A 20,585-nucleotide genomic window follows, 5' to 3' on the forward strand; every position below is an offset into this window, starting at 1 on the left:
GACACTAGTACAACACTAGAGGTTTTTTTTTACATTCCTCTCCTGAAGCAACCCTCTCAAATTAGGGACGTGCATTTTCTACGAGGCATCTCATCCAACTCTTGATATCAGTAACGACATTCTTGCATCTCCTGCACAATTAGTGTGCTGCAATGTCAAGCAGTCATTAAGAAATCGCTTCCTGAGCTGCAAAAGACGTTTAAGCACTCAAACAAAGACCCGTCCCCTGATGTAACCAACTTAGTTCTCATATTTTAGAGACGAGCGTTGGAGGTAAATGTGTCAGAATAATATGCAAGTGTGGCGAGGAGGAAGGAGCCTTCAGTCAGATGTAGCGTGTGTGCAGGATGACCACAGGCATGAGATGGGATGTACAGACACAAGGGCTTATCTTCGCCTTCAGATGACTTATATGAGTCACAAAGCCAGGGGAGAGGATGATGAGTGGGAGCCGGGGGTTAGTCCGCGTTGCTTGTGATGGCCAGCAAGTCCACCTACCCCCTGACACACTCACAACCTTTTTTCTCTATATCCTTTCATAGCTTGTACAACTAGGGTGCCTTAATAAAGTCTGCTGCACACGTACACACACTGTGCACATACGGGTTTGGCTTATCTGCCATGGGCTCTTGATGCACACTGAGGCTTAGTGACTTCCAAAGAAGAAACATCAAAAATAAATAAATAAAAGTTCCAGTAAATAGAAAGATGACAGCCTCTCACCTATTTTTACTCTCCAAGTTGGAAAAGGAAAAATATATCTAACAGTCTGCGGGTTGGCAAATATCCAAATGAGCGAGCTTTAAATAAAGCTTTACTCAGGGAGGAAGCCTTTAAAATCATTTTAGTTTCGATGCTGTTGGAGTCGCAGTCTCGAGTCCCGAGGCTAGCGGGAGATGTGACGCGGTACTGGAAAGCTTTGTGGTGAATGTATTTTCCATCTTGCTCAAAATAAGAAAACACAACAACCGGCATGCAGCGACTAAAAGAAGACAATGTGATTAGAATAGATCGGTGTGTCTTTTGGCGTGACAGTGATGTGTGTGGTATGAGGGCCTTCGCTCGTCTCGCTGTGAATATTTAACTCCTGTGTTCTTGGGGACATTTTATTGAATTGTCATGACTCGTGTATTTCCTCGGCCTGAAGAGAGAGCTCATTTAAATTAGCCTTGAACGTTCAATGGCAGGGGCGCTGGAGCAAGCCCGCTCCATATCACATGGCCCAGCGACTTGTCTTTAATGGCTAATGAAAAATGAGAAGCGACATGCTGAGGCCGGCCGTCCCAATGCCGCGCGTGTTCGTTTTTGACAGCACAATGCAAATACACCGCAAGTGCAACAACGTTAACCTCAAAATAATAAGAAAAAGACATCTATAAAAGAAACTCTGCAGTGAGTTTTACTGGGTATTTGTTTTCCCTCTGGAATCAGAATCTATTCATTCAGACCAATTTGTGCACAAGCACACAGTCAGGGTTAGTCCAGTATATCAAAATGAACACATATTGGACAGATACTGGGCTTTTTTAATACGAACAGATGCTCTCTGCAAACAACGGACATGATTGAAGTCAGTGTGTGACTCAGTCTGTAAAAGCAGCGATCAAACCTGCCTCACCTGAACGTGAGGAGCTGCTAAACGTCTGGATGGGGTTTCATCAGTCTTACTGATGTAACAATAGAATAACTATTAAATGAACAAAAGGCTTTTCGACAACTGGATTCATCTCATCTCATCTCATCTCATCTTCAGCCACTTATCCGGGGTCGGGTTGCGGGGGCAGCAGCTTTAGCAGGGGACCCCAAACTTCCCTTTCCCGGGCCACATTAACCAGCTCTAACTGGGGGATCCTGAGGCGTTCCCAGGCCAGTGTGGAGATCTAATCTCTCCACCTGGTCCTGGGTCTTCCCCGAGGCCTCCTCCCAGCTGGACGGGCCTGGAACACCTCCCTAGGGAGGCGCCCAGGGTTCATCCTTACCAGATGATCCTGAACCACCTCAACTGGCTCCTTTCAACGCAAAGGAGCAGCGGCTCTACTCCGAGTTCCTCACGGATGCTGAACTTCTCCCCCTCTCTCTAAGGGAGACTCCAGCCCCCCTCCTGAGGAAACACATTTCAGACGCTTGTACCTGCGACCTGGTTCTTTGGGTCCTGACCCAGCTTTCATGACCACAGGTGAGGGTAGGAACCAGGACTGAGCGGTAGATCCAGAGCTTTGCCTTCCTCAGCTCTCTTTTGGTCACAACGGTGCGGTAGAGCGACTGCAGCTCCGCCCCCGCTTCTCCGATTCTCCGGCCAAACTCACGCTCCATCGTCCCCTCACTCGTGAACATGATCCCGAGGTACTTGAACTCCTTCATGATAACTCACACACGGAGGCAGCAATGGTGCAGGGAGGAGGGGATTTTAATAACTAAACCATCTCCCAATTGACTTCTCTGGCCAGTGGCCCCCTTAAACTCTTTTTAAACCTAAATTTACATTTTTAACCATCATTTAAACCTTTAATAACCAACCCGGGTCCTTTAAAGGAGGTTTTCAAAGTGTTTTTATGACACAGAAAGTCCCCTTGTGCCTGTGCTCTCTGTGGTACCAATCTTGGGCATTCGTTTCACGCTAAACTTAACCCTGACCCTAACCCTGACCCTGACCCTAACCCTGACCCTGACCCCTAACCTCTAACCCTGACCCTGACACTACCCACTAACCCTGACCCTAACCCTAACCTCTAACCCTGACCCTAACCTCTAACACTAACCTCTAACCCTGACCCTAACCCCCTAACCTCTAACCCCTAACCCTAACCTCTAACCCTAACCCCTAACCTCTAACACTAACCTCTAACTCTAACCTCTAACCCTGACCCTGACCCTAACCCCTAACCCTAACCTTGACCCTGACCCTAACCCTAACGAAATGCTGAATTAAATCAGCGAAGGCAGAGGCTTACTCAACCGGGGAACATAGGGATGACGCCGATGGATCCTAATAACTCAAGATCCACTGCACCTTCAGACGATCGGTCCTGCAGTTTGACCGGGACTCTACTGCAGGACAAAGAGGAGAAAACCTCCTACCAAAGACCATTTTACTACAGAAACATGCTGAGACACTTGTTAATGCTAAGCTAATGCTATGAGCTAAAGTGACTGTGATGACCTGCATCAGTAGCTACACCATACCCCAAAGCATGGCAGGAGAACGGGACCTCCATCTTTCATTAATCCAGTCAGATACTTGTGATAACAACCTGAGCCCATCAGTGGAGGACTGGACCAATCAGTCACTTACACATCGATACATGGGAAAATATGGTCCAGGTTTCAAATATACGGACACTCCCCTTTGGTTTAAAAGTGATCCATGGTACAAAATGTCTGTTAAGGCTTAATAACATTTCCTTTATCTGATCAGGAAGACCGTGTCGCCTGCATTCTGCAAACCTTTTCTCTTTCATGTCACCTCTTTATTGTTGTAATGTCTTCTTGTAGCCCTGCTTTCTGAAATTGCTTTTTAAGGAAAGGTTATTATATTGGTGATATTATAAGAAGTTGCATCAGGGGGAATCTTAGAGGAGCAATGAGGCAATCTACTGTTTCCTATTTTAACATAATGACATACATTAGACCCCGTTTAAGTCATCTAAGGTCACATCCCCCCTAACACAATCACTTCTAATACGATCAACAGTGCACAATGGCATCGCAACACTTCACTGTATTGCCCATAGGATTATGCAATCTGCCCAAAGTGCAATATATTAGGATTGTAATAGACTGGAAGGAAGAATAACGGCATAATCACAGCTTCTGATGTGCTGCGCAAGTTGTTGTGATCCCTCTTTAATGTATTGAATCATCAGACGTGATACTTGATATCGTACTCTCAGCTTGGATTCCCCAGTGAGCCCGAGCAGCGATGGTTCCCTTGGACCTGGGTCGTGTGTAAAATGGTAAATGGTAAATGGACTTGTACTTATAAAGCGCCTTTCTAGTCTTCTGATTACTCAAGGTGCTTTCACAGTGTTTGTCACATTCACACTGATGGCGGTGGACATCTACAGACCATCTAATCTAACCATTCACACCACATTTACACACCCATGCGCAGCACAAGGAGCAATTCGGGGTTCAGTGTCTTGCCCAAGGACACTTCGACATGCAGCCCGGGGGTGGTGGGGTTCGAAACGCAAATCTCTCGAATGGAGGACGACCCACTCTTCCACTAAGCCACAGCCGCCCCTGGGCCCCTAATATCTGGCTGGATCACACTTAAATGACGACAGAAGATGCTAAGCTTTGCTCTGCAGCACATCAGGTGGGCAGAACTCTGTGAACGCGGTGTCACCTTCACAGGCGGTCACTACAGTGCTTCAAAAAGCATATAACGGAGCTTCTACTGCTCCCTCAACCATATTGATTTATATGTAGAGTTTTATGAACATCCATTGATTTTATCTGAGGCATAAGGGGAATAATCAAATCATGAGTACATATGGAGGCGCTCAAAATGAAGTTTTTATGCTTTTCCTGAGGTTGTGACTGCGGTGCTGGGCCACTCTGCAGTATTAGTAGAGGAGTAAAGGGATTACATTTACAAAATTGACATCTTCTCCCAGACGCAGAGATTGAGCAAATCAGGTTTACTGTACCTTAACGATGTCTTCATTGGAGGACTTGCACTGCACAAAGGCTGAGACATCAGTGACTGCTCCAGTCATCTCTATGGAGACCATTTTGACAGGAATGGCCACGGTGCGTCCCGTCAGAATGGCCGTGTTGATAATCTCGGTGTCCTGCGGAGAGAGAGAAAAAAGACTTGGTATTCATACACAGTGGGAGGCAGATAGTGATGTTCCTATTCCATCAGTGTTACTGTTCCAAGGTGTTATGTCCACCTTTAAGGGGGCACTCACACTGTCCTTCCACACTGGGCCAAAACCGTTTTTTCAGCTAAAGCCTAGTGTGTTTGACCAGTGTGAGTGCAACCCCTCCGCGCATAACTGCGGATAGCGGGCCGTCCACAGCCCGCCTGAGTGAGGTGGGCTTTTGTAGAGCCCGTTTGCACATGTACGAGCATGAGCGTGCACACGTGTACGTGTACGAGCACGAGCACGAGGCCTACGGCGGTTCTGACATCCTTTATGTGCGCCTGTTCGGACATAGAAAATAGAACGATGGACCATGCGCGGACATTTAACAACAACAATGGCGGCGAAAGGTTGACGTTGGTGTGATGCGGAGGTGGAGTGTTTACTGCAGATTTGGTCGATGAAAAGATTCAAAACTCAGAGGTCTACGGAAAGATTTGTAAACAAAGTGACGCATCGCAATGACGTCAATCAATGCGTGTGACGTGTTACGGCGTGATGACGTATGGACAGCAAGAAGCATTTGCGCGAGGCCCAGGCAGTGCGAGTACAAATGGGCCTGGGGCGCGGGGGGAGAGGGAGGGGGACAAGTACCCTAAAGCACGGGGGCACGGTGCAGAAGGACAGTGTGAGTGCGCCCTAAGAGCATTACCACCAGGACTCCTGCACTTCACAGGTGAGGCTCTCAGTGGTGGATCAGAACTCATTTCACAAAGGCATCTTGCATTGGATTGCATTTTCATTTCCAGTACTACAAGCTGCTCTTCCAATCTAAAGTCTGTGAGTAACTAAATGAGAATGAGAACCTTAATCATTCTAAGAAATACATTTTTAATGTGATCCCACAAGGTGAATCCCAGCATTGAGCCATATAAAATACATGACATTCACTGGACCCACTCACAGGGTCTGATGCAACTACCCACTCTGCTACTTTGATGAATATGTTAATGGTAATTTGACTTGGATGTTTGAAGAAATGGATGTTTGTCACAGCAGGACTATGCCTCTCTTCAAAAAAATGTCCATAATGACTCCTGAAAACGCAACAGGAAATGTTTCCAGCATTTACAAAATTCAGTTGGCATTTATGTTTAACACACCTCCGTTATCCCCAAAGCAATTTCAGTCAAAAGCAACTGGACTTGGTTATTTGTCTAGGAAGACGTTTCACCTCTCATCCAAGAGGCTTCATCAGTTCATGTACGCATCTGACCAGGCGGGGACTGGACCAGGACCAGGACCAGGCTGGGACTGGACCAGGACCAGGACCAGGCTGGGACTGGACCAGAACCAGGACCAGGCTGGGACTGGTCCAACTATCTGGTGTGGAGATCCAGGTATTTAACCTCTCACAAGGCCGATGATGTCACTGGAACCCTTTGTTCTCCAAGTGCCAACGACCGTCGTGAGAGTGGCAGTCGTTGGTGGAAGTAGGTCTGGACTTCGTTAGTGCTGGTCAAGTCCCAGCCTGGTACCGGTCCTGATCCTGGTCCAGCTGTTGATGGTATGTTGGTTTTGACTTTGTTAGTGCTCTATTGAGTCTTAATGACAGTCGTTGGAGTCACAGGAGGCCATTTGTGAACAGTTGTTCTTTGAGGTTAGATTGTTGAATGAAGGGATGAAAGGGCAGCATTGTAAACTGGAGAGAAGTGGTGTCTCAGACCTCCTCCTCTGGTTAGTGATGGTTTCTCTACTTTTACATAGATGCTTCTTTTCCTCCTCTTTCAAACCATCTGTCCTCTTTGTCCAGGATGTGGACATTGTTGTCATCAAAGGAGTGGGCTTTCTCCTTGAGGTGTGAGTGGGCAGCAGAGTCCAGGCCTGAGGAGTGAGCTCTCCTGTGTTGGGCCATCCCACCAACGACTGCCACTCTAACGTCGGTCGTGGGCACTTGGAGCACGAAGGGTTTCAGTGACATCATTGGCCTTGTGAGAGGTTAAATACCTGGATCTCCCCACCAGTTAGTTGGTCCAGTCCCAGCCTGGTCCTGGTCCTAGTCCTGGTCCTGGTCCTGGTCAGATGCGTACATGAACTGATGAAGCCTCTTGGATGAGAGGTGAAACGTCTTCCTAGACAAATAACCAAGTCCAGTTGCTTTTGACTGAAATTGCTTTGAGGATAGCGACGACCTGGACACATGAGAACATTCACAGGTTTACACCTCCATTATGATTTTTTGGCTCATATTATTATTTTTCTATTCTTTTCTTCTTCTGTGCATAATGCGACTGGTCCCTTACACTTACGTCTTATCCAATGATGCTAAAGTTTGTCTGTTGTATTGACACCCTGTTTTTTAATCCAGTTAAAACTTCTTGAATATAAAACAGGATCAAATGGGGATGAATCCAGTTAGTTGTGCGCACTGATATAATCCTCGCATTCTGACAAACAAGGCCAGCATTGTCGTCCCATCTGTGTTTTTATTTGGATGCAATAGAATGCTAACAGCCAATTAAAACACACACCAAGCCTTCAGCTGAAGTTTTTAATCAATTCTTTATTTATTTGCCAATCGTAAGCTGCAAGGGGGTAACAAGTTATCTCATTTGTGGTGTACGAGTCGCCCAGGAGAGACACCGAGATCATGCAAATTTCCTCAAATCAAAAATGACATATTTAAATTCCTGCCTGACCCTTATCTTTAAGTCTTAATAATTGTGTAGAGCATGAAGTATGGGACTAACTTCCGCCCACCAGTGTTTCACGGGTTCCCGCTCAACTGCAAAGCCCGGACTTATCGAGGGAATATTATACACAGCTTTGTCTTGACATCTAATCTGTGCAGCCTCGAGCATATGAAAAAAAGTTAGTCAATGCGGAAGTGTCCTTAGGCACGGCTCTTTACCTCTGACAGTGACATGACAGCCCTGAGGTGCAAAGACGTAGGGATGATCTGAAGATACAATCTGAAACATTTTCAGTCATTTTGTTTTACCAGGTAAGTGTAAAGTCAAACATCTTTATCAGTATAATTGGTACTAACTGAGGCAATTACCAGTAAAGTCATTTACCATTCGCTCCACAGTATTTTTTAATTGCACGCTTCTTCTACAGGATTTTCTAAGGGCGCACTCACACTGTCCTTCCGTACCGTGTCCAAACAGGTTTTTCGGGTAAAGTCTAGTGCGTTTGACCAATGTGAGTGCAACCGTACCGCGCCTAGCAGTGGCACGCTGGCTGTCCATGGCCTGTTTGGGAGAGGTGGGCTTTTGTAAAGCACGTTTGCACGTGTACGAGCACGAGCGTGCGCACGTGTACGAGCACGAGCACGAGGCCTACGGCGGTTCTGAGGTCATTTCCTGTGCGCCTGTTCGGACATGGAAAAAAGAAGGAGGGACCATGCGCGGACATTTAATAACAACAACAATGGCGGCAAAAGGTTCACGTTGGTGTGATGCGGAGGTGGAGTGTTTACTGCAGATTTGGTCGATGAAAAGATTCAAAAACAGTCGACAAGACGCACAAAAACTCAGAGGTCTACGGAACGATTTGGAAACAAAGCCACGCGTAAATATTTGGGAAGATGACATTTCTAAAGTTATTGGAAGACGTACTTTCAGTTAATAATGATCTAAATCGTCAGTTTTTGTGTATCTGGGTTTGGCAATGTTACTTAAAACACTTCAGCACAGAAGTCTGAAACATTAAACTTCATACGGCATGTTCTGGAGATGAAAATGTGACTTTTTGAAGCTTTTTAAACTTCTATCATAACTCCAACAGAGCTTCTGTCAGTTCGTCTAATCAGAGCATCACAAGGCCACTTTCTACCTTCATGTCTAATAATCTATACTTTGTGAATCCTTTGAAACATCAGTGCATCTTGATGCCAATCACATTTTTTGGCTGCAAATTAATTTATTCTGACTGAACCCTATGATCAAATCTATCTAACTTTGTGTCTTTTATTGCAACTATAAAGCAAAATATGTGTTTTGTTGTTGTTACTAAATACAAGGCAGAGCAGCTTTGCCTTTATTTGTTGGCGTTTATGAAACAATTCCAATTTACGGAAAGCAAAGCACAGTAGACCTTTGACGGTAATTGGCTGGCCTCTGGGGGGATATCCTAATTGAAAGACATCATCCCTAAGCCATACTTGCTGTTTTGGCAACTGGTAGGCATAACACTACACAAGACACTTTACAATTACATGTTCGCTACTTTGGGAGCACTAATTATGCTTACCTGAATTCTGCTTGGAACAAAAATCAGTCATCATGGCGCAGAGCTATCATTTCACTTAATTATGTTCTCAATGAAGCAACAAAACTGTGATTAGATACGTACAAAAGTGTTGCAGTTTATACTTAACTAAATGGGTTTCCTTTGGCTGCATTGGATCCATTTTAACACGACAGTTTCGTTGGAGAAGAATATGATCAGGCACCTTTTTGTGATGAGCAGGGGTGAAAGTAGTTTGGATTTTCATGCCTGTACTATCAATATGACCAATAGCGCGCCAAAAAATACACTTCATTATTTACTATAGTCTACTTATCAAGCATCACCAGGACTTCTTATCACTCCAGTACTTCTTATCACACTGCTGGTGTGAAAGTCTCAGACTTTGCACCAAACGTCTGCTAAAACACTTCGATTACCAGCTGCGCAGGTTGGCACAAGATCCGGTTAAGCCGTGCACGCACTGCTCGCTTGTTGTCTGTCCAGCCAAACACTGCACACATAAAAGCAGATTATTGAAACATCAACACATTTTCCTGTATATGTTGTTTCTATTTGGGAGACTTTGTAAGGAACGCCTGTCTCCTAAAACACTTTGGAAACCAGTTGCGCGTGTTGCCGCAGGAGGGTTAAGCAGCACACGCACTATCCTTGTCCTTCTACCAGTCCCAGCCTGTTCCTGGTCCTGGTCCAGTCCCAGCCTGGTCAGATGCGTACATGAACTGATGAAGCCTCTTGGATGAGAGGTGAAACGTCTTCCTAGACAAACAACCAAGTCCAGTTGCTTTTGACTGAAATTGCTTTGAGGACTTCTCCTTGTCTGACGAGTGGAACGCTGCACTGAAGGTTCAGACACGATTCAGAGACAGTTCAGAACGAGTCATATGCAATGTATACTGGGGAAAAAACAAGGTGCTGCTTCTGACGTTAGCAGGTGTGTTCACCCCTGGAATTTATGCATACGTCTGTGATTGTTTGTTGTAAGTCTCCAAACGGCCGTACAGATGGCCGTTTTTTGCTCTACTTCCCAGCTCACTCTCACCAGAGAGGAGCTCATAAACATTAGGGGAATAATCCCAGGGGGTTTGTTGCATCCCCGTCTATTTTAATGGATATTCTGGCCAAAGGTGCGTTCACCTCTGTGGCCTCATGCCAGCGCAGGGGGAAACGAGCCGGTGCGCTCAAGCTACCCGGAGTATTTCTCTCAAACGTCCGCTCACTGGGCAATAAAATGGACGAACTCCAGCTTCTTTTGAGGAGAAAATAAGGACTTTTATTCATCCTCTGTTCTGTGCTTCACGGAGACATGGCTATGCGGGAACATCCAAGACTCCGCTCTGCAGCTGGATGGATTCTACCTTAACCGCACGGACCGTGACACGCGGCTCTCAGGCAAAACAAAGTGGGGAGGTATTTGTTTCAACATCAACACTGGCTGGTGCAATGATGTAACGGTGATGAAGCGGCACTGTTCTCCCTCCCTCCCTTTCCACTCTCCCTGTGAGTTCGCTTAGTTCATTCTGGTCATCTCATCCTTGGAAGCCACCATGTTGTTTACACTAATCAGTCACTTCTCGTTGCGACAACCTTAAATCTGCCTCAAAACCAACGCTGATTGGTTCGTTCTCTTGGCAAATGACTCCAATTTTCTCCGCCGCACGTTACCAGACTGATCTGAGAGTAAAATACAACGGAGCTCAGAGATCAGGATGGACTCAGGAGGCTATGAACAGGGTGAAAGTCTTGTTTGTTTTGGGACCCATCCGCCACCCCGACCCTCCTCCCTACGTTGATTACACAAGAATTACAGTGCGTTCGTTTTGATAGGTAAATATATGAACAGTGAACGAGGACGGTGTGGTGAGTGTAATCGCAGTCGTCTGTATACGCATTAGCAAGGTTTATTAGACCAAAAAATGATTCTTCTTTTGTCTTAACTGTGTTTACAGTTAACAAATAGCTATTTGCTCGTGGTTATTGCCTTCCCATTACATTGAATCCATTACTGCGGAGAACGGTTGGAATCAGGGTTTTAGTTTAACAAGCGTGCGAGGCTTAAATGCACAGTTGAGCTTCTTCCATCTAAATAATGTAAACAACACATTTTTGCCAGACGAGTGTTTTTACAAACGCACAAAGATATGCATGTAACGATGTGGTGCGTGACTTCAAGCTGTGGGGTTCGGGCAACAGAAAACATCATTTTTTATTTAACATCTGGTAGCTACTGTGGCACGGAGCAGCTGATGGAGTTGGGGAATCTGGCAGAGCCGCCACCCCCTGCTCTGCATCGTCCTTCCTGTATGTTGCCTCTTCAGCTCTCTCAAAGTCGTAAGAATTGTCTGGGAAGGAGGGCTTTGGTCCCTTTGTGTTAACAGTGGCTTAAGCTGTGGGACAAGCCCCAGGGTTGATTTAACCTCACCATCCTGAGTGTTTCTCCTTACACATTGTAAATTCACTGGTAATTCAACCCTTGTCTTTCTTTTCCCTCCCCTTATCTGCGGCAGGTCAACTGTCGGCCCACAATCTGTGGTCTGCCAACCATAAAACCCCTCTTCTTCATCCTCTTTACTGTCGATTTACAAGCTCTTCTTCTGTTTTTCTCCTTTATGTGTTCCCCAGTCAAAAGTAACTATAGGGGTGCATCCCAGACCTTCATCTCTGTTGCTTTGTTGCACAAAATGCATCCTGTTTTGTATTTCGGAGAAAGAACCACCTCCCACCTCTTCATATTTGCAGTTTCTGAAAGTGCTGATCTGTTCTATGAGCTGTCAGTGGGCGTATGGCACCAGCTGAAAAGAACTGGATAGTTTGCATTCGCCACTAACCTTAAAATGACGGTAAAATAAGTCAAAGGATGTCCAACGGGAGGAGAAGTCATTTTCCAGATGCATTTCTGTTTGATCCGGTGGATTGCTTACTCCAGGTAGGGAATGAGTCCTGACCCCAAGTGAAGGAGTTCAAGTACCTCGGGATCATGTTCACGAGTGAGGGGACGATGGAGCGTGAGTTTGGCCGGAGAATCGGAGCAGCGGGGGCGGAGCTGCAGTCGCTCTACCGCACCGTTGTGACGAACAGAGAGCTGAGGAAGGCAAAGCTCTGGATCTACCGCTCAGTCCTGGTTCCTACCCTCACCTGTGGTCATGAAAGCTGGGTCAGGACCCAAAGAAAGAGATCGCGGGTAAAAGCGGCAAAAAAATGTGTTTTCTCAAGAGGGGGGCTGGAGTCTCCCTTAGAGAGAGGGGGAGAAGCATCTGTGAGGAACTCGGAGTAGAGCCGCTGCTCCTTTGCGTTGAAAGGAGCCAGTTGAGGTGGTTCAGGATCATCTAGTAAGGATGAACCCTGGGCGCCTCCCTAGGGAGGTGTTCCAGGCACGTCCAGCTGGGAGGAGGCCTCGGGGAAGACCCAGGACCAGGTGGAGAGATTAGATCTCCACACTGGCCTGGGAACGCCTCAGGATCCCCCAGTTAGAGCTGGTTAATGTGGCGCGGGAAAGGGAAGTTTGGGGTCCCCTGCTGGAGCTGCTGCCCCCGCGACGAGATGAGATGAGATGAGATCTCCGTTTGAAATGCTTCACTTCCTTGACCTGAAGAGCACAGACATGCTCATAAAAAGCCCTTCAGACAGATTGGTTGGGTTATGAAAACTCTGTGTCCATATCATGTCTGTTAATTACTGTACATATTACATTCTGTCTTATGTTAGACATAAAATTATTACTTTTGTACTCCAGGGCTGCATTATATTCTTGAGATGAGCTTGGATAAGCTGGTGCAGCAAATACAGACTGACAGCTCAACTTTAAAAGCCTCAACAGGAGTTATTACCGTTCTTTCATTTAACGATCAATCACATCACACTAAAATAGCCTCGGGGGCTGTTCAAAGCGCAATATGCAGGGAGAGGTTAATCCTAATTGCAGCAACAACAAACGCAAGCGCGGAAAGCACAAAAGCACCACTGTCATTATTTTCAATAACACAAATCCACCCTTTCAATTTGGAAAACAAACATTTGGAGAGTTAGTTATTAACTGATGTGATGTCAAGATGAACTCCAGCGAGTGATAAACAAAAGGCAAACCAACACCAGTGTGAACAGAGATGGATTTTATATGCAGAAGAAGGCTCTAACTGACTCCCCAGTCAGCTGCTTTATTCATAATTATCATTTATTCATGATATATGTATGTAACCGTTTAGTATTATTGTGTTCTATAATGCAATACCCTAGTTTACCGACATTATACTGCGGTTACTGCATTTATGTTACTCTGCACAAAGGTTCATTTCCATTTTAAGACATTGTGTATTTAAAAACGTTGGAGAACTCAAGTTAAAGGTTGAATGTGGAGATGGAGCAGAACACCGCCATCTAGTGTCTCAAGATCGTCGTCGCAACAACAAAAAATAAGTCCAGCAGTCGGGTTGCCAGGTTGGTCAGACCCGGCACAGTAGCTCCAGGAGACCGGAGTCTGTTTGAGTCTGTTTGAACCCGTCCCCTCCAGAAAATCACACCATAAAAACAAGTATTAGAGGAGTTTGACTGACAGTTAGCGTTAGCCGTTAGCATTAGCCGTTCAAGCTAAGTGCAGATGAAAGTGATGTTAGCATCAAGGAGAAGCGTAGCCATGTGAGCGTGCGTTTGAATGGCGTTCCTCTCCTTTCTCTCAGTCCATGGAGTGAATGCTCGGCCTATAGTGACTCTGGTTGTTGCCCGTCTCCGCTCACTCAGCTGCTGGGACAAAGAACGCCCCCTTCACTGAGGCTCCGAAGCAGCTGCACGATTGGCTAACTCCATTTCACCCAGCAGACAGTAGCTGCACCCAACAACAGACAACTCTGGCAACCAGCAACGCCCAACGCTATTGGCTGCTACAAAGTAACAGTGCTAACCACCACCCCACCGTGTCGCCTTCTACAGTATGTAACAAAATTATTTAACTAATTCAATTCTGTTTCCTGCTTCTTACTAAAGTAACATACTTGCACATGTTTTTATTGCTCTTGCTTGGATTTACATGTACAAGTTGGTATTTATTGCAGCAGAATCTACATATGTATGCATAGCACTGTCGCCTCACAGCAAGAGGGTTCCTGGTTTGAATCCCGGCTGGGGCCCTTCTGTGTGGAGTTTGCATGTTCTCCCCGTGTGTGCGTGGGTTTTCTCCGGGTTCTCCGGTTTCCTCCCACAGTCCAAAGACGTGCAGGTGTTCGGTTCATTGATGACTCTAAATCGCCCGTAGGTGTGAATGGTTGTCTGTCTCTGTTCGTCTCTATGTGTCCTGTGATAGACTGGCGTCCTGTTCAGGGTGGACCCCGCCTCACGCCCGATGTCAGCTGGGATCGGCTCCAGCCCCCCAAAGACCCCGACAGGGACAAGAGGTTGAAGATGAATGAATTTCTATTCAAGATATATAATTTATCTTTATGTAGTTTTTCTATACAAGAATGTTTCAATGGTAATAAACCAAATGTCCCCCCTGGGGATCAATAAAGTGTTTCTATTCTATTATAATTCATTATTTTCTCAACCGGATCTTTAAGTGACTGACAAATAGATCAATCTAATACATCTCAGGATGATTATGAATTATACATTCACTGTGATCATAGGAGTGTGAGTGAAGTCATTTCTTAACTTTCTGATTGTTCACCACACAACCTCGCTGCGACACAACATCCCATTAAGCTTCTGGACCGGCTGCCATAATGATGAAGTTGCTCTGTTGTGTCTGGGCTGATAAGACGAGCTGTTTTCACTTCATCAATCACGTGTAATGGGCTGTTGCCATTGTTTAACTGTGTCACTTTCTCCTGGCGGGCGAATTGGAACGTCCACATTTCCCTTTGTTATAATTTACAATCCAATTAGTCACCACGACTGAAACGACGGATCAAAACCTCGTCTGTCAAACGTGAACACAGGTGAGCGACCTGCAGGACCCCCTCAGATTTGTAAATCAATGAATGTTGCCTGATGATGAAAGTTGTTTCCAGGCGTCAGTCGGACTCACAATCCCTCTCCGTTTTCCCTTTTCACTGTGCCTTCAGACAATTTCGAGGGAGTAACGAGCAGGCGGAGATGATCTGAGATGCTCTCAAACCTGGTGTTGAAGTGTGTTGAAGTAACTATTAATATCATTGAACGTCAGCGGTGCTTGACGGACTAATTAGAAGCAGTCAGAGGATTCCCGGGGTGCAGAACTTAGCCGGTTCCTTTCTTTTTGTAAAACAAATGTAGCCAAATCTTTTTTTCCTTTACAGCGGCAAAGAGGACGTCTGATGTCCTTGAAATTCTCTGTCAACTAAAGATATTGGAGATGATGACAGGACCATTCCCCCTCACTGTTCTGTCTAGTGTTAACATGAGTGCTGCGCTTCGAAACGGCAGCTGAAAGAGCAATAATCATACATCTACAGAATCATCTCATCTCATCTTCAGCCTCTTATCCGGGGTCGGGTCTCGGGGGCAGCAGCTCCAGCAGGGGACCCCTAACTTCCCTTTCCCGGGCCACATTAACCACTCTAACTGGGGGATCCTGAGGTGTTCCCAGGCCAGTGTGGAGATCTAATCTCTCCACCTGGTCCATGGTCTTCCACGAGGCCTCCTCCCAGCTGGACGTGCCTGGAGCTGCTTCTGACCATCAGTGAAGGGGGCGTTATTTGTCCCAGCAGCTGAGTGAGCGGAGACGGGCAACAACCAGAGTCACTATTCAAACGCACACCCACATGGCTACGCTTCTCCTTGATCACTAACATCACTTTCATCTGCACTTAGCTGGAACGGCTAACGCTAACGGCTAACGCTAACGGCTATTGTAACTGTCAGTCAAACTCCTCTAATACTTGTTTTTATTGTGTTGTTTAAAACAAGTATTAGAGGCGTTATTCAAACGCACGCTCAAATGGCTAACATCACTTTCATCTGCACTTAGCTGGAATGGCTAACGCTAACGGCCAGAGATGAAAATTGTGGCTTCAACATGTCATCTCCATGCCATGTATTTGTTCTGCTCAGTCACTGAAGCAGGTGCATTAACTAATTGGCTCCTCTCCCTGGCTGAAGAGCTGTCCTGATTGCAGTCAGCTGCTTCAGAGACTGAGCAGAACAAAGACATGGCATGGAGATGACTTGTTATAAGCCACAACTCCCATCTGTGCTAACGGCTAACGGTAACTCCTCTGCAATACTGGATGGGTTGAAACAGGCCCACACAGACTCCGGCCTCCTGTCTCCTCGCTTGACACACTCCGCAACGAACCTGGCAACCCCAATGCTGTCATTTGTTGTTGTTGTTGCGACTACGATCTTGAGACACTAGATGGCGGTGTTCTGCTCATTCTCCATATTCAACCAATATTGTCTATCAACGCTTTGCTCTCATGTTAACATTGTGTCTCTCAATGTAAAGCCCTTTGAGTTTACCTGTGATGAAATGTGTTGTATCATTAAAACCGCCATCTCCACCGCAATGCGCCGTCCTCAGCAGTTGCTGGACATCTCCTCCCACACACCACCTGCATCCACCCTACTCGATTATTTACCATGCACGGTTAATTTTCACGGGCAAATATCACGTGGTTTATCCACTTTCTTTCACTGGAACAGGTGAGTGGAGATCACAAAGAGGGAGGAATCAGGCAGGCGAGGAGTAGCCAGAGGTACTCAGCACCTCAGGCTCGATTCATTTCTCTTTGTTCCCATAATCTGTTTACTGGCCTCACTAATTGCATCTTTTACAAGGCAAGGAGAGGAGTCCCAATTAAAACACAGGAATAGATACCAGAGTGTTCCAGGATTGGCCGAGTGTAGATGTTGATTAGATTTCCTTATAGAAACAATCCGTCTGTATTCTGTCACATGCTCTGCACGTGATATCGACTTATATAAATATACACATATATAGGAAGATATTTAAAGGTACAGTTTTAATGGAGACAACTTGACCTTTGGAGGATTCTTGATGCAAAGAGAGTTCCTGTTACGCTTCCTGCGCTTCAACACATGGAGGCATCATTACTGGGATTGACTAACCTGGAAAGGTCAAACAGATCTCTGATGATGAGCGACGGTTTACAGCACGGAAATAGCTGGCTCGATATTTTTTCCATCTACAAACTGCACTGACTCCAATGCTCTATTTATGAAACCAAAGAAACACTAAGGGCGCACTCACACTGTCCTTCCGCACCGCGCCAAAACAGGTTTTTCAGGTAAAGTCTAGTTCGTTTGACCAGTGTGAGTGCAACCGTACGACGTCTAGGAGCAGCATGCTTGCCGGCCACGGCCCGTTTGGGAGAGGTGGACATTTGTAAAGCATGTTTGCACATGTACGAGCACGAGGGGATCTGACGTAATTTTATGTGCGCCTGTTGGGACATAGAAAAAAGAAGGAGGGACCATGCGCGGACATTTAAAACAATAGCGGCGAAAGGTTCACGTTGGTGTGATGCGGAGGTGGAGTGTTTACTGCAGATTTGGTCGATGAAAAGATTCAAAAACAGTCGACAAGACGCACAAAAACTCCGAGGTCTACGGAAAGATCTGGAAACAAAGCCACGCATTGCCATGACGTCATCAATGCGTGTGACGTGTTACGGCGTGATGACGTATAGGCAGCAAGAAGCATTCTCCGAGGCCCAGGTAGTGTGAGTACAAACGGGCCTGGAGGGGGGGACAAGTACCCTAAAGCATGGGGCACGGGACGGAGGCACAGTGGGAGGGCGCCCTAACAATTTGGCCTTGTGAGCTCGGAGTTATATTCATAATTTTGTTTGAATGGAACCTGAACCCCTGACTGTTTTGGAGGCTGAGTTCACATCCACCAAGTTTCGTGTGATTTTAAAAAGTAACTGATAAAAGACCTTTAAGAGAGTCTTTTTTTGATTGTTTTGCATTTGTTTTTTAGTTGTTTCATCATCTTTTTGTGGTGTTTTGCATCTATTTTGAGCCGTCTGACACGCTTCTAGATCTTTGTCAGTCATTTAGCATCTCTTCGTGCTCTTTTTGAAGCGTCATTGTGGGTCGTTTGTGATTGATTTGTGTGCGTTTGCAGCCATTTTGAATCTACGTGTGATTGTTTTGAGTGTTTTTTTAGCAGCATTTTGTGACTATGGGCCCCTGACCCTTTGGGCCTCTGACTCTTTCCCCCCTGACTCTTGGGCCCCTGACCCTTTGGGCCTCTGACTCTTGGGCCCCTGACCCTTTGGGCGCCTGACCCTTCGGGCGCCTGACTCTTTGGGCCTCTGACTCTTGGGCCCTCGACCCTTTGGGCCTCTGACTCTTGGGCCCTTGACCCTTTGGACCTCTGACTCTTGGGCCTCTAACCCTTTGGGCGCCTGACCCTTTGGGTGCCTGACCCTTTGGACCCCTGACCCTTTGGGCCTCTGACTCTTGAGCCCTTGACCCTTTGAGCCTGTGACTCTTGGGCACCTGAACCTCTGGGCCCCTGACCCTCTGAGCCCCAGACTGTTTGGGCACCTGAACCTTTGGGCCCTTGACCCTTTGGGCCTCTGACTCTTGGGCCCCTGACCCTTTGGACCCCTGACCTTTTGGGCCCCTGACCCTTTGGGCCTCTGACTCCTGAGCCTGTGACTCTTGGGCACCTGAACCTTTGGGCCCCTGACCCTTTGGGCCTCTGACTCTTGAGCCCTTGACCCTTTGAGCCTGTGACTCTTGGGCACCTGAACCTTTGGGCCCCTGACCCTTTGACCCCCCGGGCCTGTGCCCTGTAGGCCCTTTCACTAATCCTTCCATGGCCTGTGTAGCTGTGTAAGAACACATTGTACATGCAGAACAAACATGTCATACATAATAATAATAATAACTTCACATCACTCTTGAATGACGGACCAATATTTCTCAGCACCACCGACTCATGAAGGAGGTTTAAGCTCTCAAGAAACCAACCAGGTATAAAAACCTTTTGTGCGGCTGCTCTAAGCACACAATGCACAGTGTATTATAGTATTTCACAGGGATTATATGAGACCAGATCTACTCACTGCATTCACTGCAAATGATGTCATTATGCATTCTGACAGCTCATCCTCTATTCTGCTCTCAACAGCTTAAGGCATAACTCCATAATCATCATTTTAAATCTTTCAAAAGACTCAGAGTTTAGTAATAATCATATCCATATGAATGTGGTTATCCTGCCACCTACCATGGCCAGAGGGATGATGGCCTGGATATCCCGCTGCACCACGGTCAGCTCCGTCACCACCTTCTCTGAATCGGGAGGCGGGTTCTGCCCCTTGTAGTCGATGTTCCAGTTGATCCTTCTCGTCACAGAGAGGCTGGTGAAGTTCTCCATCTCGAAATCCAACTGCATCACCTCGACATTGCCCAACACGTCCCTGCCAGACCATAAAAGTAACACAGACAATAGAGTCAAAGGTAGAAGGGTACTCTGGTACTCTGGCTATGCCCTATCGCGCAATGTTAACGGAAGTGAAAGTAATTTGTACACAGTATGCGCCCCATTGTTCTGATCCCCTCCAAAACTCAAAGGGCTCTTCCTTGACCAATGCTGCACTCGTCCACCAAGTTTCATGGAAATCATATATCATAAATCATATACTTAGACTGCTGTTTTCCTGCCATGCACCACTATCACTTTATTATTTATTATCTGCACATAGCTTATAGTTATATATTATATTTATACTCTATAACTGCACTATAGTTCTGTTACGTCTGCTCATTACAACCTCTGACCTCATCTGAATCAGATCACTGTCCACTTATATCTTTTCTGCACTACAGTTCTGTTCATACCTGTTTTAACAGTCTACTGCATGTTTACATTGTTTACATCATATACACCCGTTCACGTCTGCTTACATCTGATACACGCATGTCTTTCTACATCTCACGCCGACGATGTTCTCTGTATCTAACCTGTACTAACACACTAACATCCTGACACTTATTCTACCTGTACTAACACACTAACATCCTGACACTTATTCTACCTGTACTAACACACTAACATCCTGACACTTACTCTACCTGTACTAACACACTAACATCCTGACACTTGTTCTAACCTGTACTAACACACTAACACACTTATTCTACCTGTACTAACACACTAACATCCTGACACTTGTTCTAACCTGTACTAACACACTAACACACTTATTCTACCTGTACTAACACACTTACATCCTGACACTTATTCTACCTGTACTAACACACTAACACACTTATTCTAACCTGTACTAACACACTAACATCCTGACACTTATTCTACCTGTACTAACACACTAACATCCTGACACTTATTCTACCTGTACTAACACACTAACATCCTGACACTTACTCTACCTGTACTAACACACTAACATCCTGACACTTATTCTAACCTGTACTAACACACTAACATCCTGACACTTATTCTACCTGTACTAACACACTAACACCCTGACACTTATTCTACCTGTACTAACACACTAACATCCTGACACTTATTCTACCTGTACTAACACACTAACACACTTATTCTACCTGTAC

The 20,585-nt window shown here is 46.0% G+C and overlaps 1 protein-coding gene across 1 annotated transcript in view; it reads right to left on the minus strand.

The window, feature by feature from the left end:
• Positions 1–20,585, minus strand: part of tmem132e (transmembrane protein 132E) — a gene marked incomplete at its 5' end in the record, with an annotated part of 154,192 nt that overhangs the window by 47,979 nt on the left and 85,628 nt on the right. Inside the window, 2 exons of the mRNA XM_083927561.1 lie at positions 4,653–4,796; positions 19,234–19,426. Of these exons, the coding sequence (XP_083783687.1) occupies positions 4,653–4,796; positions 19,234–19,426 (337 nt within the window). The remainder of the gene's footprint in view (positions 1–4,652; positions 4,797–19,233; positions 19,427–20,585) is intronic.

This window comes from Echiichthys vipera (assembly GCF_963691815.1).
Source record: "Echiichthys vipera genome assembly, chromosome: 14".
Classification (NCBI taxonomy): Eukaryota; Metazoa; Chordata; class Actinopteri; order Perciformes; family Trachinidae; genus Echiichthys; species Echiichthys vipera.